Source organism: Bufo gargarizans, chromosome 2 (assembly GCF_014858855.1).
Source record: "Bufo gargarizans isolate SCDJY-AF-19 chromosome 2, ASM1485885v1, whole genome shotgun sequence".
Taxonomy (NCBI): Eukaryota; Metazoa; Chordata; class Amphibia; order Anura; family Bufonidae; genus Bufo; species Bufo gargarizans.
This window is the reverse complement of record NC_058081.1, coordinates 50,168,213-50,192,277: the sequence shown is the minus strand read 5'-3', so window position 1 is coordinate 50,192,277 and position 24,065 is coordinate 50,168,213. Positions and strand designations below refer to the sequence as shown.

Genomic DNA, 24,065 nt, shown 5'->3' with positions numbered 1-24,065 from the left:
CCTCCCCCCTGTGTGTAGTGTACGTTACCGTCACAAGCAGGTTGCGCATCAGTATACATAATCATTGGAGGAGCGGCAAATATATCTTTCCTGGATTCAAGGCTAACACTACAGTGATACATTGTAACAAACCATCAGCTATGCAAGCAGGACTGCATGTAAAAAAAAATAAAGTTTATAGTCACTGACAGCAACAGAGATTTTGAAAAACAAATCATAATTGATACACAAACCATTTTGTAAACTTATTACATTAATAAATGGGGGGGTCCCATAGACCCCTCAATACTTACAATTGTTCTTTACTAAAAATGCTCAGCCATTTCTGAGTTACAAGGGTTAAAAAAATCAGTCTGTTTACAAGCTGTCACGTTCTGTTTACTTGGAATCCCGTCAGCTGTCGGCTCATGTGGGGCTCTTATCTCTGATCTCCTGACCTTATAAACACTCATTATAGCTCAATAAGAAAATGGATGAAATTAGCGTCTATGTGTTTAGTACAAACTGATTTTGTAACCCTTGTATCTCAGAAACGGCTGAACATTTTTATTAAAGACCAATGGAAAAAATTATTTTCAGCCCCAAATGATTAAAATGCAACCATAAAAAATGCCCCCGTAGGTGTCCATAGGTTTTAAGCTTTAGTCATGTCAAATCAGAAAACCTGTTTAAGGTTCACATGTCTCATCTTTCATTTTGGACATATATGAGACAACATAAGGTCCACCTCGTTCTTGATGACTGGAGGACCTGGGTGGATTTTGTCAGGAAGATAGTGGCAGGATGTCATGTCCCAGGCATCCAGGATTATAACTTGCATTCCTTTGAAGATCTCCCTCAGTAAAATGTCCAGCTGAAGAGACAACCAGTCACTGCCAAATATTGACTTATAACCCGTATTGGCCGATTTAATGATCACCGTCGTCTCAGGGCTTCGAAAAAGAAGAGATGAGATTGCCTGACGGACTCCCTCCAGCCGTTCAATGTAAAACCTCACAGGGTAGGTGGTAAAGTGGGCCCAAAGGGTCATCACTATCACAGTGTAGGGCCCCCCACCGATACCAGCCAAGTGAGCTGCTTCATAGTGGAGGTCAGACATTTTGGTCTTTCCGGTCCTTAAAGGTAATCCATGAGCACGCCATCGCATGACCAGACCGGCTTCAACATCTACGGCTATCAGAGGACCTGACTTGTAGTTAGCATGCAAGTCTATCCTCTTGAGACCTAAAAACAAACATAAAAAAAACAATAAAGAGTGACTGTCCTGAATTTGAGGGACCCAATTCTATTATCCCTTGAAATCCCTTCTCTGTCCTGCCGAGTCCTGAAATATCGAATGAGAAAGAGCCACCGGGATGTGCAATCTTGTGGTGTAATAATCAGCATTGCCAGCAGGTGGCAGCATACCTCATCATGGCCATGAAAACTTGCCAGCGATGAGACATGGATTAAGAGAGTATCCTGTGAAGCTTGCATTTATTAGGAGCATGTGACAGTGACTGTGATTGGGGGGACAAGTGGCAGACACTTGGTAGGAGGGGTATATGTGTCTGCACTGTATATAGGGGTCATGTGGCAGGTAATGTATATTGGAAAGCACGTGGCTGTACAGTATATGGGAGGACACATTCATGGTGTTAACTACGTTATGTGTCAGGCACTCTATGAGGGGGGAGGAAGTGACTAGATTAAGTCAGTGCATGGGTGATACTTTAGGAACAGTCACCATCAAGCAGAGATCTTGAACATGGTGAGGAAATGAAACACAAAGTATATTAGAAAGTTTCAGAAATTTATATTACGAAATAATAAAACTTGAGACAACTCCTTCAATGCCATGACTGACCCAATTTTGGAAGATATATTTTTTTGTGGCCTCTTTGCATTATTGAGGGTATTTACTTTTATTGATGTAATTGTATTTTTTAGGATGAGTTTATACTGTATTTGTGGTCAGGGCACTGACGGGAGAACGTAACTCCTACCTGTTGATGTATAACTAAAGCGGTTAGATTTGTGCCGAAACCGCGCCGTTGTGGGGCTACCTGAAGGAGGCCAAAAATAAACAACAAATTTCTTTCAAGACAACAAATTACAAGACCAAACTTTGAAAAGCATGAGACATTTCGGAATTCGGGTGAGGTATATATCCGTTAAAACAAGAGGAACACCAGCGACCTAGTCTCTTGATGATAAGTGCTGGCACTTGATTTTTTGACGCGGCAGATGCCGTTCCTATTCGAAAAGAATGCCCTGATACTGAGGTCGGGTCTATTCCAGGGTTAGCCAACAATACACGAATGTAGGTTATGAATTTGGGGCAGGTGAGGTGAGTATCGTTGAAGGGCAGTAACGGGCTATCGGGCAGTTTGTCGTTTAACAATGTCAATAGCTGTTGGAGAACGCGAACAGGGCACCAACGATGTGTGGTAGGAAAATATGACACCTGAGTCGGGGGGGCCTACCTGATACTTCTTAGTGGTAATTAGCGCGAGTATGAAACCGTCTCTGGTAGCGTTGAGCTGTCTGACGGTGACAAACCTATCACTGTTAGGAGGGGAAGTGAACTCTCCCGGTCTCAAGAAACCTTAAAAGGCCAAGTACATGGCCGCTTTCACTACTAAACTCTGTTGGGCACCGAAAGGCTCTAGTACGTCGGACAGATCACGAAAAACCTGGCCGGTAATGGGTTGCCGGCAAGTGCGTCTCTCACTGTTACATTTGTTCAGACCCTTCAGAGTGGCTTTGATGGCATGGATAGAAAACAAGGAACCCTTCCCCGGGCGACTCATGGCTCTGAAATGCTGGACTCCCGTGAGGTAGGACTTGACCGTGGAGTGTGACAGTTTCAAATCGGTGTGACAGTAACCAATGAATGCTAGAATGTACTCAACAAACTCGGTGTTGTCTTGAGGGAATTTGTCCTGGAATTTGCGAAAAGCTCCCCAACCTGTCTGATAGGCCCTAGCAGTATTAGGCGAGAGGGATTTGGCTAACAACGAACGAGCTGTGGCCAGATGAGCGTCTAGATTAGGGTCAGAAAGGCGTACGGAGGGACTGTGGCACCGATGACGTCTGCTTCTGGACAAACCTGCGAGAAAAGGGAAAAGTTAAATCGAGATAAGGCATCGGTAGCTGTATTGTTGGTCCCGGGGATGTGTGAACATATATAGCGGAATTGGTGTTGTAGGGAAAGAAGAACCAGACGTCTTACAAATAACATAACGTGAGGGGACTTGGACGACCCGCTATTCAGAATGTCAACGACTGCAGCATTATCTGAAACAAATGATACCGTTGCAAGCAACCTACGTTAACGAGACACATGTAACTTTTATCCGATTTTAATGAACAGACTGACTTAGGATGGGCTCTGAAGAAGTTAGAACAAATATGCAGCAAACGACACTGACTATAGTTACAGGACGAGTAATTGAAATTGTTGTATATCTGTGACCTGCCGAGAAGTTTGATAGGTCTACCTAACTTGTCTACCATGCCAGAGGATCTCTGCGGTTCAGAGGGCCCGGCAACCGGAACTGTGGAACTGAACTCAATGAAGTGCGCCAGGGTGATATCGGGCACTGCTACTGTGATACCTGAGCCCCCTGCTGCAGATGTGGAAGGGATGGCTACGTCAGTAGTAAGCGGAGTATTAGCGGTACAGCGGGACTCAACCGCTTCTAGTCTGGCTTGGATATCCGAGAGGGACGAAGTCAGGTTGTTCAACAAGAGATGAATTTGTGCGAGGGAAGTCTGTACTGTGGTCATGGAGACCTCTTCTTGACGTTGAGGGCACGAGCTAGCGGTGAGCAGACGATATAGTTCGGCTTTTCTGGCAATAGCGGGAAACGAGATACCGCTTTTAGAAATTTCCTACATTAACCTGGGGATGGTCCAGCTGCTCAGAGACGGAATACTGCCCCCTTCTGACATCCTGGCGGCGTTCTCGTCGACCGAAGCCTCCACTATGTCTGCCGCGTGTGACATTTTCCTGCGGGTACAGTATGCTACAATGAATGCCGGCAACCAACCCGTCACCAGAACCGTGTGGCAAACGACACTCGTGCAAGACGTGAGAAGGCCCGGACCCATGCAAACTGTGTTGGATATATATGCGGGATGAGTGACACGGTGAGCCTGTGAAGCAACCTGAAGCGAAAGCTGAAATCTGACTTACCCACAAATACAGGCCAAAGAATCTGCCTTAAAACATGTAACATGTCATGGTGCATTACCATATCTTACAGGTATGGGAGGAATGTCCCAGGCAACAATGACTGTCCAGAATATGTAGACACAAAATTTAAGATTGCAAGCTGGTGGTACATATAGAACATATCTACCATTACCAAATCTGATGGACACCACTGCACTTGAGCTGGTCCAAAAGATTGTCTAGAAGTAGTGAAGGTCAACAAGCCCTAGACCACGTATGGTCAACCTGCGGCCACCCAGCTGTTGCAAAACTACAACTACCAGCATGCCCTAATAACTGTAGGCTGTCTAGGCATGCCGGGAGTTGTAGTTTCGCAACAGCTGGAGGGCTGCAGGTTGGGCATCCCTGCCCTAGACTGTCCTGTCCAGAGAAGGTGTGGTGAACCAATATCAGCAAGAGGACCCCTTTATACCCATCACTTGCTCCTCACTTACTTGGGATGAACCTTTCCAAATATTCAAACCACTGGCGCAGAGTGGAGTCTCCAAACATGTGAATGTCCTTCCCTTTGAGGCAAGCAAGAGCATCTGAAGGGCGAAGGAAGTGCTGAGCCCGGCATACTAGTGATGTCCACTTGTCCTTATAGTAAAAGCCTGAAGGCTGTGGAGATCCTTGTCCAGGTCTACAGATCGGGAGCTTGGAGATGAGATCTGCAAGAGGAGGAGGCGATGATAAATATCATTTAACTAGGGCTCATACACACGACCATTGGATAGTTCACGATCCACAAATTGGGTGCGCTGGAACCACCGTCCCCTAATCAAACAGTCCTATCCTTGTCCATGGTGCAGACAATAACAGAACATGTTCTATTTTTATGTGGAACGGCCATGAGAACATATGGACATGGAACACACACGGCATTTCCGTTTTGTTTTTTTAGCCCCATTGAAGTTGGTTTCGCATGCAGAATGCAAAAAAAAAAAAAAACTGAACGGACAAGGAAAAAAAGACGATTGTCTTTATGAGGTAGAGTTCTGAAAAAATTAGGTCACAATTTAATACCCAATGTGCCTCGTGAGGGCAAGTGCCAGGGTCACCACCCAGCTGGTAACTGGTATCAGTACACCGGTTTTAAGCTTTCACCAGCACACCAGGTATCGATAATCCCTTCACCACACTAGACCACATGGGAGGCTGACATTAACTGCGTTAAACCACAGGGAAGGCTGACTTTGACCCTTTTACCACACTACACCACTAGGGATGCTTGCATTAACCCCTTGCATGCCCTAAACCACTATAGATGTTTACATTATCCCCCTTCACCGCCTTTAGATCATCATGGATTTTGGCATTGACCTCTTTATTACACTAGTCCATAACCTTTAATGTTGACCCTTTCAGTACCTAGACCAATGAATATGCTTACAATAACCCCTTCTCTGACCTAGACCACCACAGACTCTCACATTAACCTATTCCATACACTAGATTATCATGGATAATAACTTTAACTGCTTCCCTGTCCTAGACCTCCATGTATTTTGGTATTGACCCCTGCAATACAGTCGACCACTATATAAGAGATTACTAAGAATGTCGGCATTGGCTCCGAGACCACCAAAAAAAACTACTCTACTCCCTACCTTCGACTACAACAACAGGGAACTCAAAGTGACGCCAGAGACCCCTTTTTTATGAGACAATTATTGAAGGTGGCAACCCCTGGTAGAGTCAAGGAGGAAATTTAGATTGGTTCCCCCTCTTGGTCCCTGACCGGAATTATCCCAGCCCATGAGAACTAACTTAACCTGCATGCCATACATACAAACACGACCTTCACAGATCCTCTTCCCAGGACCTACAGCTTTGCCATGATTTATATGTTGGGATAAAAGTCAAGTGGGGGGAAGTCAAAAAATATTTTTCTTCAAGAACCATTTATCGGATTTTGGAGCTGGTGCTTGGGTGGAGTCATTTACAGAAATCAGTTGTGGCTTATCCATACCTCTGCAAGAACCCATCTACCTTTCCAGGTGAACACTCATCAATGGACCTCCCACCTTGCATACCCCAGCGGAGCTCCTACCTGAAAATCCTTTATCTGAGATCACGTTAATTGGAGGAATGGACCAAGAGAGTTTCCTGTTTGACCTGAGAGAGAGCAATAATTTAATTAATGAAATGTGTCTTGATTTAAGGAAATGACTTCACCAACAGAATAGTGAGTGCAGCTCTGGAGTATAATACAGGATGTAACTCAGAATCAGTACAGGATAAGTAATGTAATGTATGTACACAGTGACTCCACCAGCAGAATAGTGAGTACAGCTCTGGAGTATAATACAGGATGTAACTCAGGATCAGTACAGGATAAGTAATGTATGTACACAGTGACTGCACCAGCAGAATAGTGAGTGCAGCTCTGGAGTATAATTTTTCCTCAATATTTTGTCCTTATCACCCCCTCTTGTGAGTGTCCCCACTGCGTCTATTACCCGGAACTGAAGTTGATTGATAGTGTCCACGCTCGATGAAATGCCTCGCCACTGGTTTGTCCAGCATCTTCTTCCTAATTGTGCTCTTGTGCTTACTGATCCGTTCCCTGATCTCCATCGTGGTCTCGCCCACGTATATGAGACTACAGGGACATTGGATCATATACAGAACATATTTCGATCTACAAGTGAAAAATCCATTAATTCTGAATTTTTTGCCACTTTTTGCCGATTTGTCCTTCACCTTTTGGAGGTGGTCCTGAAGAGGAGTGTGGGGGTTTAGCTCTTTTCCGGTGGTTGCAATCACACATTTCTTCACAGACACCAGGATTTAGGGGCCAAACTGTGCTTTATTGTGGCACACGGCATAAAGAAAGACACAAAGCCAAAATAAAATACCTTGCCCGTCTGGGCCCTAACTAAACACATAGGTTTACTTGACTCATCTAAATTGTACCACAGTTCACACCTGTGGTGAGATGCGGCTTTCCCAGCCCAAACTTCAGCAGCCTCCAGGCTGCTCCCACACCAGGGTCTCTTGGGGGATAGTGGTCTCTCAGCCCTCCTGGCTCAGACCACACAGAGCCACTCCAGCCTTCTGTGTGCAAGTCCCCACCCCCTCTCACTCTGAGGATTCCTTTATCCCCAGGTGATTACTGCACCTGGTCTTTCTTCAGACCTGGCGATTCTGAGGGAAGACACAGCAAACCCTGCCATATATCTCCCCTAACAACCATGAGGCATGTCCCTGCCTCACATACCTCCCCCCTTTGTTCAAGCCTGTAGGGGTGAACACTAGCATCAAATCCAGATGCACGTGAACGGGCATTAATCTGGTCTATAGTCTTCCCCTTATTCTGCCAGACCCAGGACAACAGCGCTTGGTTTGTCACCCTCATGAGTTTATTACAGAGCTGACAAGGCCTCTGGGTATTTCTTGTCCATCTCATGAGCAGGTACTGTCTTTTTGGCTTCTGCACAGGCCCCTCACGTCCTTTCTTGGACTGCGGCAACTCTTGACTGAACTGGTCCCAGTCATGGTCGTGTCCCAACCCTTTCTCGTTTGCCTTGCAGGGCTCCTTCAGCAGAGCGGGTTTCTTATGTCTCGCTCCTTTTCCACGCCTCTGGACCCCTTTACTATTATTCTCAGCAGGTGTTTTGGAGCCAGCTTCAGAGTCTTCTGCGTCTTCAGTGGCTTTTCCCACTTCAGCAGTCGCTCTTTCTGCCCTAACCTTGGTCTCTGGGACATCCAAAGTTTTCTCCCATTTCAAGAGCTCGGCCTTAGCTTCCTTGGCCTCTGTCTCTTTGGCCTTTACTTTATTATCCTTCTCCCCATTCAGGGACATGGCATCATATCCTTGGTTTCTTAATTCCTCCTTCCCTTTCGCATCAAGGTTGGAGGCACTGGGGTCTTCAGCATACTTCTTGTCTTCTGGCGTTTTCCCCAGGACACTGGTCTCCTTTTGGGGAGGAGTCAGGAGAGACAGCCCAACGCAATAGCCCGGATCTGCATACTGGTCGTCCGTCTCCTCATATTTCTTCCCCAGCAGGCAGCTGGCTACTTGGAAGGCCTTGTAGGCGGAGGGGATGTCTTTTGCGACCTGGTCCTGGTTACACACTGTCATGAGACTCTTGGCCTCTGCATCGACATCAGCCCCATCAACTGGTTCAGCTGATACCTTTTCCACCTTCTCTGCCTTGGCCAGTACCCTGGCACCACCATCTCCAGACCCACTCTTACCAGGCTCTGACTTCTGGGCACCTTCCAGAGGATCTTCCTCTTCTGGTTTCTCACTTTCTTCCACCTGCTGTGCAGGAGCACACTTAGGCTTCTCCACCTCATAGATGGCATCTTTTGAGCTCATGAGAGCTTCCATCTTTGCTCTGAGTTGCTTGTTCAGCCTCTCTAATTCATTTCGCTCCTCAAGCACTTCTTCAAGGGCTCTAGCCAAGGAGAGGGTCTTGGACTCTTTCTCCCAAGCATCAGCCTCCGCTCGGTCGCGTTCTTCGGCATATCGAGCCGATATGTATTTCTCTTCAACCAAGAGCTGGTCAAAATTCTTTTGTTTCTTCTCCAATCTAGACACAGTTTGTCTCTGGTGGTCCAGGTCCACCATGCGATCACATAACTCTTGATCAAGTTGAGCCATCCTGGCTTCCAAATGTCTTTTCTCCTCCAAGAGAGCAGATTTTTCTGAGACGCTGTTTAGAACCTCATCAGCCAGCTCATCTCTTTCCTGCTCTGCATGAAGTCTGGATTGCTCAGAAACTGCAAGTTCCTCTTGAAGTTGGAGAATTTCCGCTTCTATTAGTGACTCTAGTTCCTTCAGTTCATTCATCTCTTTCTGTGACTCCTCTGGAGATTCCTGCAGTTGCTCTGTGAGAACCGCTAGCCCCGTCTCTAGTGTATCTAGGGACTGTGCAGAGCGAGCGAAAACATCAAGTTTGTAGCTGTACTGTCCTGTCAGGTCATCTACAACTGTCAGGATATGAGCTTCAGACACTAGGCTGTCACCCGACTGAACTCTCGTCTCGTCAGATATAACTGTCATCTGGTCGCTAGACTCGCTACTAGTAACGACTTTAGTTTTGCTGGGTCTTGACATGGTAGCCTCACTCTCGGAGTTGCTAACTGTCACGGCACATAGGCCACTTATACGGCTCGTGTCATTATTAACCCTGGCCTCTAGGGGCACCCCTGAGTCAATCCCCACCTGGGACATTTTATTAATCATAGAAACCTGTGGAGACTGCAGATCCACCTCTGGTCCGTGTGGTGCACCCTCTAGCCCCGCCACGTTGTCTACAATGGGGTCTCCTAGCAGTGTTTCTTCAACATTTATCAACACTTTTATATCAGACACATGTTTACCCACAGGGGGAGCTTTTTCCCCAATCACAGCCTGCAAAGGAAAAGGCATGTCATTATCACATATTTTCATATGACATCACATTTTCCTTATGCATTTCCGCACTTTTGTCACCATCACTTTGTATTTGACCAGCACCATTGTTTCCAATGGTCAATATGCTTTTCCCATGCAGGTCAAAGTGCAGCTCCCTTAGATCCTCACTTAAAGGTACAGGTACAAGTTCTGCAGGAGTTTTTGCACTCTCCGCAGAAGTGTCTCCATTACTCCACAACTCCCAGCATAAGGGAAGATTACACCCCAACACTCCCTCATGCATAAGCTTATCTGTAACATCAAGTTCTTCAGTCTCTGTTCTCATTGGAGTCTCACGCTCAGTAAAAATCAGTGGATAGTCCTTATCCGCACGACTGTCCAGCACCTTTATTATTTTACCAGTCTCAGGTTTCAATATTGTGCTGCCTCTTACCCGGGCTAGCCTGGGATCCCGGATCCTTGTCATCCCATGTCTAGCTTTGGTCATGGGCAACTGAGGTAACACAGAAACCTTCTCCCCTGCAGGTTTCTGCGAGGGAGCCATCACAGCAGGCTTATCCGCCTGTTCAGACACAGTTTTTTCTCTGTGTGACTTATCACCTACCGGCCCAGCAGGTATCCCCTGCCGCCGGCTCACTGTCACTGGCTCTGCCCCATGGTTAATAACAGGAACAGTCTTACCCTTTGTAATCAACCATTCTGGTAAAGCAGTGACATCCTCTCCCGCGGACTCATCAAGGTTGTGGTCGCTCCTAGCAACAGCTTCACCGCACCTCCGCACTTCCTCTCTAGGACTCCGGGCACAGTCGCAGGGAAGATATGCACTCCCGAGAACCGCACCGCTCTTCACCTCCTTTTCTTCCCGACGGTTGCCCTTGGCAACGGCATATCCTTGCCTTTTATCAGGAACTCCGCTCCACAACTGCCCAAACAATGGAAAGTCCTTGCCCAGTACAAACTCCACTTCCAGTGTCTCACATTTTAACAGCTCCCATTGCACAGAGCCATAGTCCGTCACAAAGGTCAGTGACACCGTAGTTTTTGTCTCTGGCCCCCTTGTTACAAAGTCCAGAATTTCAGGCAGGACCCGAGACACTTGCTGGCGGGAGTCTAGAATGACCCCCAGCGGGATTCTGCCGATCACTAACTCGCAGGATTTCTCCCACGGGCTATACCATTTTGCAGCCATTTCCACTGATCAGTCTCTTTTACTCGACTACTGGCCCTTTAAGTCCTGCACTGTTTGCACCACAGAAAAAAAAACGTCCAGTTTAACACCAGCAGTCTCTGCTCTGCAAACTAGCAGGCTTCCAGCACTTTTACTTATCAGCAGGGACACCTGCCCACATCCTCCACCAATTGTGGGGGTTTAGCTCTTTTCCGGTGGTTGCAATCACACATTTCTTCACAGACACCAGGATTTAGGGGCCAAACTGTGCTTTATTGTGGCACACGGCATAAAGAAAGACACACAAAGCCAAAATAAAATACCTTGCCCGTCTGGGCCCTAACTAAACACATAGGTTTCCCTGACTCACCTAAATTGTACCACAGTTCACACCCGTGGTGAGATGCGGCTTTCCCAGCCCAACCTCCAGCAGCCTCCAGGCTGCTCCCACACCAGGGTCTCTTGGGGATAGAGGTCTCTCAGCCCTCCTGGCTCAGACCACACAGACCCACACCAGCCTTCTGTGTGCAAGTCCCCTCCCCCTCTCTCTCTGAGGATTCCTTTATCCCCAGGTGATTACTGCACCTGGTCTTTCTTCAGACCTGGCGATTCTGGGGGAAGACACAGCAAATCCTGCCATATATCTCCCCTAACAACCATGAGGCATGTCCCTGCCTCACAGGAGTTACTTCCTCTTTGGGGACACCTTATATTCACAAAAGCGGGGTGTGGCCATGGGGTCCAATGTGGTCCCAACCTGTGCTAACATCGTCATTGCCGAGGTGGAGGACAAATTGGTCTATCAATCCCCTTTAATTGGGCGGGTCCTGTGCTGGTGGCGCTGCATCGACGACATTTTTATGGTCTGGAGTGGTACTACAGATGAACTGGACAGTTTTCATGCCCATATGGACGCCAACATGCAGCTGGAATGTATCGTGACATGATTACTCCTTGGAGGTAAGAACTCAGGTGCGATCATCTACTATGCAAAGCAGGCATTGGGATTTCTGCCCAATGGGATGTCTTTACTTGGGGAATAGGTATCTACCCACACACTGATGATTGGAGTGGATTGTTGGGGGCGGTATAAGTATTTTACTATTTATATGTGGAATCAATGGATGTACATTGTATGCTGTATGCTTGACAAAGGCTGAGGATAGCCAAAACGTTGCATTGTCTGTTTGCACATATGCTTTGAAATACCACAATAAAGGAGATCATTGGAGATGCTGCTGTAACATCTTTTTCTTTAAGTGTTCTGTGTCCACGTGGGATCCGTGGTGTAGGATACACTGTTGCTTTCCACATACAAGCTCTGGGATACAGTTGTGGGCTGCTTCTACTTACTTTAATTTTCCACCAGCAGAATAGTGAGTGCAGCTCTGGAGTATAATACAGGATGTAACTCAGGATCAGTACAGGATAAGTAATGTACACAGTGACTGCACCAGCAGAATAGTGAGTGCAGCTCTGAAGTATAATACAGGATGTAACTCAGGATCAGTACAGGATAAGTAATGTATGTACACAGTGACTGCACCAGCAGAATAGTGAGTGCAGCTCTGGAGTATAATGCAGGATGTAACTCAGGATCAGTACAGGATAAGTAATGTATGTACACAGTGACACCACCAGCAGAATAGTGAGTGCAGCTCTGGAGTATTATACAGGATGTAACTCAGGATCAGTACAGGATAAGTAATGTATGTACACAGTGATTGCACCAGTAGAATAGTGAGTGCAGCTGTGGAGTATAATACAGGATGTAATTTAGAATTAGTAGAGTGCATATCTGGAGTACAGTATAATACAGGCTATAATCAAGATCCATACAAGGTCATTAAGCAATTTTAAAATCTCAGTCACTCACACTTTCAGTAAAGAGTCCTCCAGCCGGTTTGTCACTTTGCGGTAGCCACCCATGGAGTGATACACCATGGTATCGCAGGTCAGGTTCTGGGGATGCACACACTGCCATGTATTTCCAGTGACAGGGTCTTTATATGTGCAGACATTTTTGGTAGATATCTCCAGGTTACACTCCATCACCTCACTGGTGTCGTTAAACTGGAAGAATCCAAAGAAGTACACCTGCAAGGTAGAAGCAGCGAGGACCGAAACAATAATGGTAATTATTGGTATCAGCTCATAAGGAACCTTATCTAAAAATATTAGACATTTGGAAACATCTTAATCACCTTTCCAGGTTGACTCTCTCTCTTCTTCTTCAGAACATCCACAGCTTCACTGGAATGAATGAGCCTGATGTGTATTTGCGCCTCCCCAGGCCATGGAAGGAGAAAGGTAGCTAAGTAACTTCCATTACCTTGATCCTTAAGTTCTCCGGTCACCCCAGCCTTAAGCTTTGGGGAATGGAGCTTGGCCTGGAAGAAGTCTCCACCATAACCTTTTGGCTGACCATTGTAATCACGAGCTGTGATGAGAACTTCCACCTTTTCACCAACTCTGTATGTACTTCGAGGATTTATCAGCTGGTAATAACATTTCATGGGGCTTGTTGAAAATTTAATGTGGCTCACCATGGATGGAGGTCCAGGCCAGTCAATCAACTGTAGAAACTTGGTGTTTCGGGTTTCGATGGGCTGGAGATACCACTTGGGCAAGGGTGGTTTGTACTTCTCCAACTTATCTATAATTAGAAACCTGTAAATAAACTGTAGATATCAATAGTTAGTAAACCTAAAAATGCCCCAACCAATGTTCCAATATTTATAGCTTTCAAAAGATGAGAGGTTCTTCTACAGTTGGAAGCATATTGTGGTGGAGAATTTTTGTGATGGACATTATTTGCTAATCCAGCCTTCCCTGAGCTTGATAAAATGTGAGATCTTTTTACGTTGGATCACTTGGACACAATCAAGTGATCAAGGCCACCATTGTAAAGATATGGATCAGTGACCATCAAAAACTATTCAACAAGTTGAATTTCCATCAGCTGTAAAAGACTATGCTCACGTGTCAGGTGAATGCATGGTTTATGTAGCATTAGGTCTGCAGCACATCTCACAGAAATAGATGTTGAAAACTGTATGCGGACAAATGATCATATTAAGTATCGTTCCTCTCCAGACTACTGATAATTGGTGCAGATGCAGCAACTCCGGAGAAATGTGGACCCGGGGAAGGGGGTTCACACTTTGAATGACGGAAGTTGTAGTTCTCCCAGGGCACACCTTATGTAAAGTCTCCTGGCGGGTGGAAGGTGTAGTACCTTTGTTTTAGCGTAGAAATTGATAGGCAGGACACTGAGAAGAGGAACAAGTAACTCACAGTTTTCTTGACTGGTTAGGCTACTTTCACACTCTTGTTTTGGGCAGATCCGTCAAGGATCTGCAAAAATGGATCCGTTACAATAATACAACCGCATGCATCCATCATGAACGGATCCGTTTGTATTATCTGTAACATAGTCAAGACGGATCAGTCATGAACTCCATTGAAAGTCAAAGAGAGACGGATCCGTTTTCTATTGTGCCAGATTGTGTCATAGAAAACGGGTCCGTCCCCATTGACTTACATTGTGTGCCAGGACGGATCCGTTTGGCTCAGTTTCGTCAAGCAGACAGCAAAACGCTGCAAGCAGCATTTTGGTGTCCGCCTCCAGAGCGGAATGGAGATGGAACGGAGGCAAACTGATGCATTCTGAGTGGATCCTTTTCCATTCAGAATTCATTAGGACAAAACTGATCCGTTTTGGAGAGCTTGTGGGAGCCCTGAATGGATCTCACAAACGGAAAGCCAAAACGCGAGTGTGAAAGTAGCCTAAGCAAGTTGCAAGACATGTCCACAAAAGATGGAAGTCTTACAAGTGCAGCGTCCTGCGCCAGAGCATAACAGTGGAGACTTGTTAAGGCTAGTTTCACACTAGAGGCAGGGGACTCCGGCAGGCTGTTCCGGCGGGTGAACAGCCTGCCGGATCCGTCCTGCCGCTAGTTCACGTGTGCCCCCGGACTGCCGCTCCGTCCCCATTGACTATGATGGGGGCGGGGGCGAGGTTCCGGCAGCAGCACGCCGAGAGGCAGCCGGACTAAAAGTACTGCATGGGGACGGAGCGGCAGTCACCCGCCGGAACAGCATGCCGGAGTCCCCTGCCGCTAGTGTGAAAGTACCCTAACACTGACTGTGCTATGTAAACAGAAGACAGAGGAGAGCTGCTAAGGCTCAAAGGGCCACTTTAGAGCTATTTTTCTAATGGAAATGTACAATTTCAAAGTATATTACAAAAATGATCAATATCACTGCCCCTATACATTACAAAAAAAATAAAAAATGACTGTTACACTTTAACCGCCTCCGGACCTCCTAAAGCAGATCTGCGGTCCGGAGGCGGCAGCTGTGCGCTCAACGACGCATCGGCGCGTCATCTCGCGATAGCCGAGATTTCCTGTGAACGCGCGCACACAGGCGCGCGCGTTCACAGGCTTGGAAGGTAAGCGAGTGGATCTCCAGCCTGCCAGCGGCGATCGTTCGCTGGCAGGCTGGAGATGCGATTTTTTTTAACCCCTAACAGGTATATTAGACGCTGTTTTGATAACAGCGTCTAATATACCTACTACCTGGTCCTCTGGTGGTCCCTTTTGTTTGGCTTGACCACCAGAGGACACAGGTAGCTCAGTAATAAGTAGCACCAACCACCACTACACTACACCCCCCCTGTCACTTATTAACCCCTTATGAACCCCTGATAACTTCATATAGACTCCCTGATCACCCCCCCCCCGTCATTGATCACCCCCCTGTCATTGATCACCCCCCTGTAAGGCTCCATTCAGACGTCCGTATGATTTTTACGGATCCATGGATACATGGATCGGATCCGCAAAACACATACGGACGTCTGAATGGAGCCTTACAGGGGGGTGATCAATGACAGGGGGGTGATCACGCATATAGACTTCCTGATCACCCCCCTGTCATTGATCACCCCCCCCTGTCATTGATCACCCCCCTGTAAGGCTCCATTCAGACGTCCGTATGATTTTTACGGATTCACAGATACATGGATCGGATCCGCAAAACACATACGGACGTCTGAATGGAGCCTTACAAGGGGGTGATCAATGACAAGGGGGTGATCACCCATATAGACTCCCTGATCACCCCCCTGTCAATGATCACCCCCCCTGTAAGGCTCCATTCAGACGTCCGTATGCGTTTTGCGGATCCGATCCATGTATGCGTGGATCCGTAAAAAACATACGGACGTCTGAATGAAGCCTTACAGGGGGGTGATCAATGACAGGGGGGTGATCAATGACAGGGGGGTGATCACCCATATAGACTCCCTGATCACCCCCCTGTCATTGATCACCCCCTGTAAGGCTCCATTCAGACATTTTTATTGGCCCAAGTTAGCGGAATTTTTTTTTTTTTTTGTTTTTGTTTTTTCTTACAAAGTCTCATATTCCACTAACTTGTGTCAAAAAATAAAATCTCACATGAACTCGCCATACCCCTCACGGAATCCAAATGCGTAAAATTTTTTAGACATTTATATTCCAGACTTCTTCTCACGCTTTAGGGCCCCTAAAGTGCCAGGGCATTATAAATACCCCACATGTGACCCCATTTCGGAAAGAAGACGCCCCAAGGTATTCCGTGAGGGGCATATTGAGTCCATGAAAGATTGAAATTTTTGTCCCAAGTTAGCGGAAAGGGAGACTTTGTGAGAAAATACAAAAAAAAATCAATTTCCGCTAACTTGTGCCAAAAAAAAAAAAATTATATGAACTTGCCATGCCCCTCATTGAATACCTTGGGGTGTCTTCTTTCCAAAATGGGGTCACATGTGGGGTATTTATACTGCCCTGGCATTTTAGGGGCCCGAAAGCGTGAGAAGAAGTCTGGGATCCAAATGTCTAAAAATGCCCTCCTAAAAGGAATTTGGGCCGCTTTGCGCATCTAGGCTGCAGAAAAGTGTCACACATGTGGTATCGCCGTACTCAGGAGAAGTTGGGGAATGTGTTTTGGGGTGTCATTTTACATATACCCATGCTGGGTGAGATAAATATCTTGGTCAAATGCCAACTTTGTATAAAAAAATGGGAAAAGTTGTCTTTTGCCAAGATATTTCTCTCACCCAGCATGGGTATATGTAAAATGACACCCCAAAACACATTCCCCAACTTCTTCTGAGTACGGCGATACCACATGTGTGACACTTTTTTGCCGCCTAGGTGGGCAAAGGGGCCCACATTCCAAAGAGCACCTTTAGGATTTCACAGGTCATTTTTTACACATTTAGATTTCAAACTACTTACCACACATTAGGGCCCCTAGAATGCCAGGGCAGTATAACTACCCCACAAGTGACCCCATTTTGGAAAGAAGACACCCCAAGGTATTCCGTGAGGGGCATGGCGAGTTCCTAGAATTTTTTATTTTTTGTCACAAGTTAGCGGAAAATGATGATTTTTTTTATTTTTAATTTTTTTCTTACAAAGTCTCATATTCCACTAACTTGTGACAAAAAATAAAAAATTCTAGGAACTCACCATGCCCCTCACGGAATACCTTGGGGTGTCTTCTTTCCAAAATGAGGTCACTTATGGGGTAGTTATACTGCCCTGGCAATTTAGGGGCCCATATGTGTGCAAAGTAGTTTGAAATCAAAATCTGTAAAAAATGGCCGGTGAAATCCTAAAGGTGCTCTTTGGAATGTGGGCCCCTTTGCCCACCTAGGCTGCAAAAAAGTGTGACACATCTGGTATCGCCGTACTCAGGAGAAGTTGGGGAATGTGTTTTGGGGTGTCATTTTACATATACCCATGCTGGGTGAGATAAATATCTTGGTGAAATGCCAACTTTGTATAAAAAAATGGGAAAAGTTGTCTTTTGCCAAGATATTTCTCTCACCCAACATGGGTATATGTAAAATGACACCCCAAAACATATTCCCCAACTTCTCCTGAGTACGGCGATACTAGATGTGTGACACTTTTTTGCAGCCTAGGTGGGCAAAGGGACCCACATTCCAAAGTGCACCTTTCGGATTTCACTGGTCATTTTTTACAGATTTTGATTTCAAACTACTTCTCACGCATCTGGGCCTCTAAAATGCCAGGGCAGTATAACTACCCCACAAGTGACCCCATTTTGGAAAGAAGACACCCCAAGGTATTTTGTGATGGGCATAGTGAGTTCATGGAAGTTTTTATTTTTTGTCACAAGTTAGTGGAATATGGGACTTTGTAAGAAAAAAAAATAAAAATAAAAAATCATAATTTTCCGCTAACTTGTGACAAAAAAGAAAAAGTTCTATGAACTCACTATGCCCATCAGTGAATACCTTAGGGTGTCTACTTTCCGAAATGGGGTCATTTGTGGGGTGTTTGTACTGTCGGGGCATTGTAGAACCTCAGGAAACATGACAGGTGCTCAGAAAGTCAGAGCTGCTTCAAAAAGCAGAAATTCACATTTTTGTACCATAGTTTGTAAACGCTATAACTTTTACCCAAACCATTTTTTTTACCCAAACATTTTTTTTTATCAAAGACATGTAGAACAATAAATTTAGCGAAAAATTTATATATGGATGTGGTTTTTTGTGAAAAATTTTACAACTGAAAGTGAAAAATGTCATTTTTTTGCAAAAAAATCGTTAAATTTTGATTAATAACAAAAAAAGTAAGTTGGTAAGTTGCATGACCGAGCAATAAACGGTGAAAGTAGTGTAGTGCAGAAGTGTAAAAAGTGGCCTGGTCATTAAGGGGGTTTCAGCTAGCGGGGTTGAAGTGGTTAAAAATGTATTTGTTTTGCATCGTATTTCACAGGTTTTTTTATGGCTCTTACTACCAGCAAGGAAGGTATGGCAAAGGTTGGCAGGAACAGGGTTAACCCCTCTGTCTGATAGGGGTGGTCTGGTCCTGCTTGCTGCCAACATAGGAAATATGAATGCACATTGTGCAGGACCTGGAAATCAATACATAGGATAAAACGTGGTTAACCATAGGAGACAGTAGCAAGGTGCAAAGGTGGTAATGCACCTCTGGAGCGTTACATTACCAGCAGGCATCAATGCCGGGTTAGGGCAGCATGGTGTCTTTCCGCCCCCCCTGCAGCTCCAAGCACTGCGATTGGCCGGTCAATGAAGAACAGCACATTGCAGCGCTGGGGGGAGGGGAGGTGACTGGTGCTGAACTAGTCAGCACCTGTCTCCTCCGAGGTCAGGCAGGGTACTCCAGTGTGTCTGGAACAACACTCCAACGAATGGCAGCGCTATAGAGTGGACCTGTGCCCTTCTGTGCTGTAAATATGCTTGCTGGGACTTGTGGTTCACCACCACTGCTTTTACTGTTGCTTGTAAAGAAGAACATCTACTGCAGTGATTTATATTTTTGCAGCAGCAGAAGTTCCAGATCCCTAATCCACCCCCCTTCCCAAGCCCTAATCCCTCTTCCTACCCCCCCCCCCCCCCCAACCCATCCGATTTTGCCTATGGCAAACAAATTGTGACTTTTTTTTGTCACTTATCAGGTTTTTTTTTTCCTGCTCTGCACCACTTTTTCTGTGTGCGAGCTGTGAACACCAAGCGCTGATCAGTCCACGTTCAGCACCTGGGCTAATTTTTTTGGTGCAGATATTTTTTTCTTCATCTGTGCCCTTTTAGTAAATTTTTATACTGATGTGTCTGCACGGACGCACCAAATGTCAGCTTGCGTGCGTTCTGCAGCACTGAGCAGTAATAAGTACTATTTTTTTACTGGTCGCTTTTGTGCTCAGTTTTCATATATTTTGTGTTACATAGAAATCAATTTTAGGTGGTGTTAGTGTAGATTTTTGCACCACATAATATATGTGTCCGTGCATTCTGCACCTGAGCACTGATCAGATCAATTTTTTCCGATCAGTCTGCTCAGTTTACTGTGCAGATTTCTTTCCCGCTTGTAGTTCCCCCAGGCGTTGTTTCGCCGAACATGCAAACATATGTCGATGTCCGCCAGCGCCATATTCTTTTGCATTGCGCCGAACTTTGACCCATGACACATCCATCAGGTGGCACAGGACAGCCAATTGAGACGTTTCAGCACATGGACATACCCCCTACCCTATCAAAGAACCCGATATGGCAGCAATTTTACATTCTGTGTTTTGCCAGTGTAGGGAGAGGTTGCTTTGTGAAGTAGGGACAGGCTGTTAGGGACACCAAACACCAGCTATTTGGGCCACAAAAGTCCTTTTAAGGACTGGTGTAGGTGTGCAATGGATAAGTGTGATATACCTATAATATACTTTCTAACATAGAAAGTATATAGTGCATTTGCATTGTGCAGCAGTTATGTGTGGTTCTGCTGCGATACCGCAGCAATATAGAGGGACAACCGCTATTGGAATAACTATTTGCAATGGGTGTGATATACCTGTGATATAGCTTCTTCCCCAAAATACTGAGTGAGGGCTGCAATATACCTGTTGCCCCATATAAACAGGGTGGTGTAATATATCTGTTGTGGCAAAAAAGAATCATTGAGGGGTGTGATATACCTGCTTCCACAAAATACCGATGAAGGGGTTTGATATACCTGCTTCCACCAAAAAATGATTGAGGGGTGCGATATACCTGCTTCCACAAGATACTGATTGAGGGCTGCGATATACCTGCTTCCACAATAACTGATTAAGGGGTTTGATATACCTGCTTCCACAAATGCTGATTAAGGGGTTTGATATACCTGCTTCCACAAAATAGTGATTAAGGGGGCTGCAATATTAATTGAGGCCTACAATATATCTGCTTTCACAAAAGACTGATTAAGGGGTTTGATATGCCTGCTTCCACAAAATACTGATTGAGGGCTGCGATATACCTGCTTCCACAAAATACTGATTAAGGGGTTCGATATACCTGCTTCCACAAAATACTGATTGAGGGCTGCAATATACCTGCTTTCACAAAATAGTGATTAAGGGGGTTTGATATGCCTGCTTCCACCAAATACTGATTGAGGGCTGCGATATACCTGCTTCCACAAAAAACTGATTAAGGGGTTTGATATACCTGCTTCCACAAAATACTTATTGTGGGCTGCAATATTGATTGAGGCCTGCAATATACCTGCTTTCACAAAAGACTGATTAAGGGGATTGATATACCTGCTTCCACAAAATACTGATTAAGGGCTGCGATATATATGCTTCCACAAAATACTGATTAAGGGGTTCGATATACCTGCTTCCACAAAATACTGATTTGTGACAAAATTGACAAAGTGTGTGCTGGAACAGGCAGATATACATGGCGGGCACATTGCAGTGTTAGGAATGTGAAGGACGACTTCAATAATTGTCAAAGGCCGCCCTGGAAAGTGGCAATAGTAATGCACCTTATAGGCACAAATATACCAATATAAGGTTGCCCTCAGCAACCAGGATCAATAACCTACACCTCACTGAACTCTGACAATTTTAAAAATAGGTTTTCTTGTTGTGTGTTTGTTTTAAACGGATAAAGTAAAGATAAGATTTTATTATTAGTTACGGACCCCTAAAGGGATTTTGGTCCCACAGACCGCATCTAAATTACAAATTATATCCCGAGGGTCTCTAAACGGGACTTAGATTACTTTCCTGCGATATACCTGCTTCAACAAAATAGTGATTAAGGGGGTTTGATATGCCTGCTTCTACAAAATAATGATTGAGGGCTATGATATACCTGCTTCCACAAAATACTGATCAAGGGGTTTGATATACCTGCTTCCACAAAATACTGATTGAGGGCTGCGATATAACTGCTTCCACAAAATACTGATTAAGGGGTTCAATATACCTGCTTCCACAAAATACTGATTGAGGGCTGCGATATACCTGATTCCACAAAAATACTGATTAAGGGGTTTGATATACCAGCTTCCACAAAATACTGATTTAGGGCTGCAATATACCTGCTTCCACAAAATACTGATTAAGGGGTTTGCTATACCTGCTTCCACAAAATACTGATTGAGGGCTGCGATATTGATTGAGGCCTACAATATATCTGCTTTCACAAAAGACTGATTAAGGGGTTTGATATGCCTGCTTCCACAAAATACTGATTGAGGGCTGCGATATACCTGCTTCCACAAAATACTGATTAAGGGGTTCGATATACCTTCTTCCACAAAATACTGATTGAGGGCTGCGATATACCTGATTCCACAAAAATACTGATTAAGGGGTTTGATATACCAGCTTCCACAAAATACTGATTGAGGGCTGCAATATACCTGCTTCCACAAAATACTGATTAAGGGGTTTGCTATACCTGCTTCCACAAAATACTTATTGTGGGCTGCAATATTGATTGAGGCCTACAATATATTTGCTTTCACAAAAGACTGATTAAGGGGTTTGATATGCCTGCTTCCACAAAATACTGATTGAGGGCTGCGATATACCTGCTTCCACAAAATACTGATTAAGGGGTTCGATATACCTGCTTCCACAAAATACTGATTGAGGGCTGCAATATACCTGCTTCCACAAAATACTGATTAAGGGGTTTGCTATACCTGCTTCCACAAAATACTTATTGTGGGCTGCAATATTGATTGAGGCCTACAATATATTTGCTTTCACAAAAGACTGATTAAGGGGTTTGATATGCCTGCTTCCACAAAATACTGATTGAGGGCTGCGATATACCTGCTTCCACAAAATACTGATTATGGGGTTCGATATACCTGCTTCCACAAAATACTGATTGAGGGCTGCAATATACCTGCTTCCACAAAATACTGATTAAGGGGTTCGATATACCTGTTTCCACAAAATATTGATTGAGGCCTGTGAAATACCTGCTTCCACAAAATACTGATTAAGGGGGTTTGATATGCCTGCTTCCACCAAATACTGATTGAGGGCTGCGATATACCTGATTCCACAAAATACTGATTAAGGGGTTCAATATACCTGCTTCCACAAAATACTGATTGAGGGCTGCGATATACCTGATTCCACAAAATACTGATTAAGGGGTTCAATATACCTGCTTCCACAAAATACTTATTGTGGGCTGCAATATTGATTGAGGCCTACAATATACCTGCTTTCACAAAAGACTGATTAAGGGGTTTGATATGCCTGCTTCCACAAAATACTGATTGAGGCCTGCGATATATATGCTTCCACAAAATACAGATTAAGGGGTTCGATGTACCTGCTTCCACAAAATACTGATTGAGTGCTGTGATATACCTGCTTCCACAAAATACTGATTGAGTGCTGTGATATACCTGCTTCCACAAAATACTGATTGAGTGCTGTGATATACCTGCTTCCACAAAATACTGATTGAGGGCTGCAATATACCTGCTTCCACAAAATACTGATTAAGGGGTTCGATATACCTGTTTCCACCAAATATTGATTAAGGGGGTTTGATTGCCTGCTTCCACAAAATACTGATTGAGGGCTGCGATATACCTGCTTCCACAAAATACTGATTAAGGGGTTTGATATAACTGTTTCCACAAAATACTTATTGAGGGCTGCGATATTCCTGCTTCCACAAAATACTGATTAAGGGGTTCAACATACCTGTTTCCACCAAATATTGACTGAGGCCTGCGATATACCTGCTTCCACAAAATACTGATTAAGGGGTTTGATATACCTGTTTCCACCAAATATTGATTGAGGCCTGCGAGATACCTGCTTCCACAAATTCTGCTCTCCTCTAGGGACTTAGGCACAGGGTTATTTTGAAAATGACAGGCAGGGGAAAAGGCAGGCCAATCAGCAGGGTTGGTAGGGGTCAGGCAGGTGTACCAGGCTGGAGCCTAACTGGGAAGTTGGAGAAGGCGCATGCGATTACTTCAAAGGGCGCACCAGAGTTGGTTAAGTGGCTCACTCACCCTTCCACTTCTGCACCCTCCTCATCCTCTGTATCTTCACTCTTCTCACTTTCAGCTGTGCACCCCCAAATACACAACAACCACCACCACCATAGCCCCTCCACTCAAATCAGAGGAATTATTTTCCCATCTATTCTAAGATCTTACCGATGCGCAGCCATTCTTGACATCGGATGAGGAAGAGGAGGTAGCAACGGTTGCCACCTAGCGGTCTGACGACTGTACCCAGATCAGCCTAAGGAGGGAGGTCCCCGCTGTTGCTGCCTACTCCGAGATCTCAATTGTCAGTGGTGGTGAAGGTGACGATGATGACGTGTCGATAGAGAGGAAGAGGAGGGGAGTTCAGAGGGAGAGACGGAGCAGCAGATAGGGAGGAGAAGGAGAAGAAGCAGGCAGAACTCGCAGTGCACAGGAGGCAAAAAGCAGACTGCAAATGTATCTGGAGCGAGCCATTCACCATGCACAGTC

General features: G+C 45.3%; 1 protein-coding gene across 1 annotated transcript; it reads right to left on the bottom strand.

Annotated features, from left to right (window-relative positions):
- Positions 1-456: 456 nt before the first annotated feature.
- Positions 457-13,733, bottom strand: LOC122925586 (NXPE family member 3-like). The gene is made up of 6 exons (XM_044276947.1): positions 13,717-13,733; positions 12,939-13,404; positions 12,611-12,831; positions 6,252-6,316; positions 4,654-4,869; positions 457-1,224 (listed from the first exon to the last, which is right to left on the bottom strand). The coding sequence occupies exons 1-6, from the start codon at positions 13,731-13,733 to the stop codon at positions 692-694; spliced, it is 1,518 nt and encodes a 505-aa protein (XP_044132882.1). The 3' UTR covers positions 457-691.
- Positions 13,734-24,065: the final 10,332 nt, after the last annotated feature.

What these genes read in the sequence shown, in the direction of transcription:
- LOC122925586 (XM_044276947.1), bottom strand. An exon ending in GAGGACTCTTTACTGAAAGT is followed by an intron (nt 6,317 to 12,610) that starts GTGAGTGACTGA and finishes GCTCTCTCTCAG; the next exon opens with GTCAAACAGGAAACTCTCTT. An exon ending in TTTGGAAAGGTTCATCCCAA is followed by an intron (nt 1,225 to 4,653) that starts GTAAGTGAGGAG and finishes GTTTGTTTTTAG; the next exon opens with GTCTCAAGAGGATAGACTTG.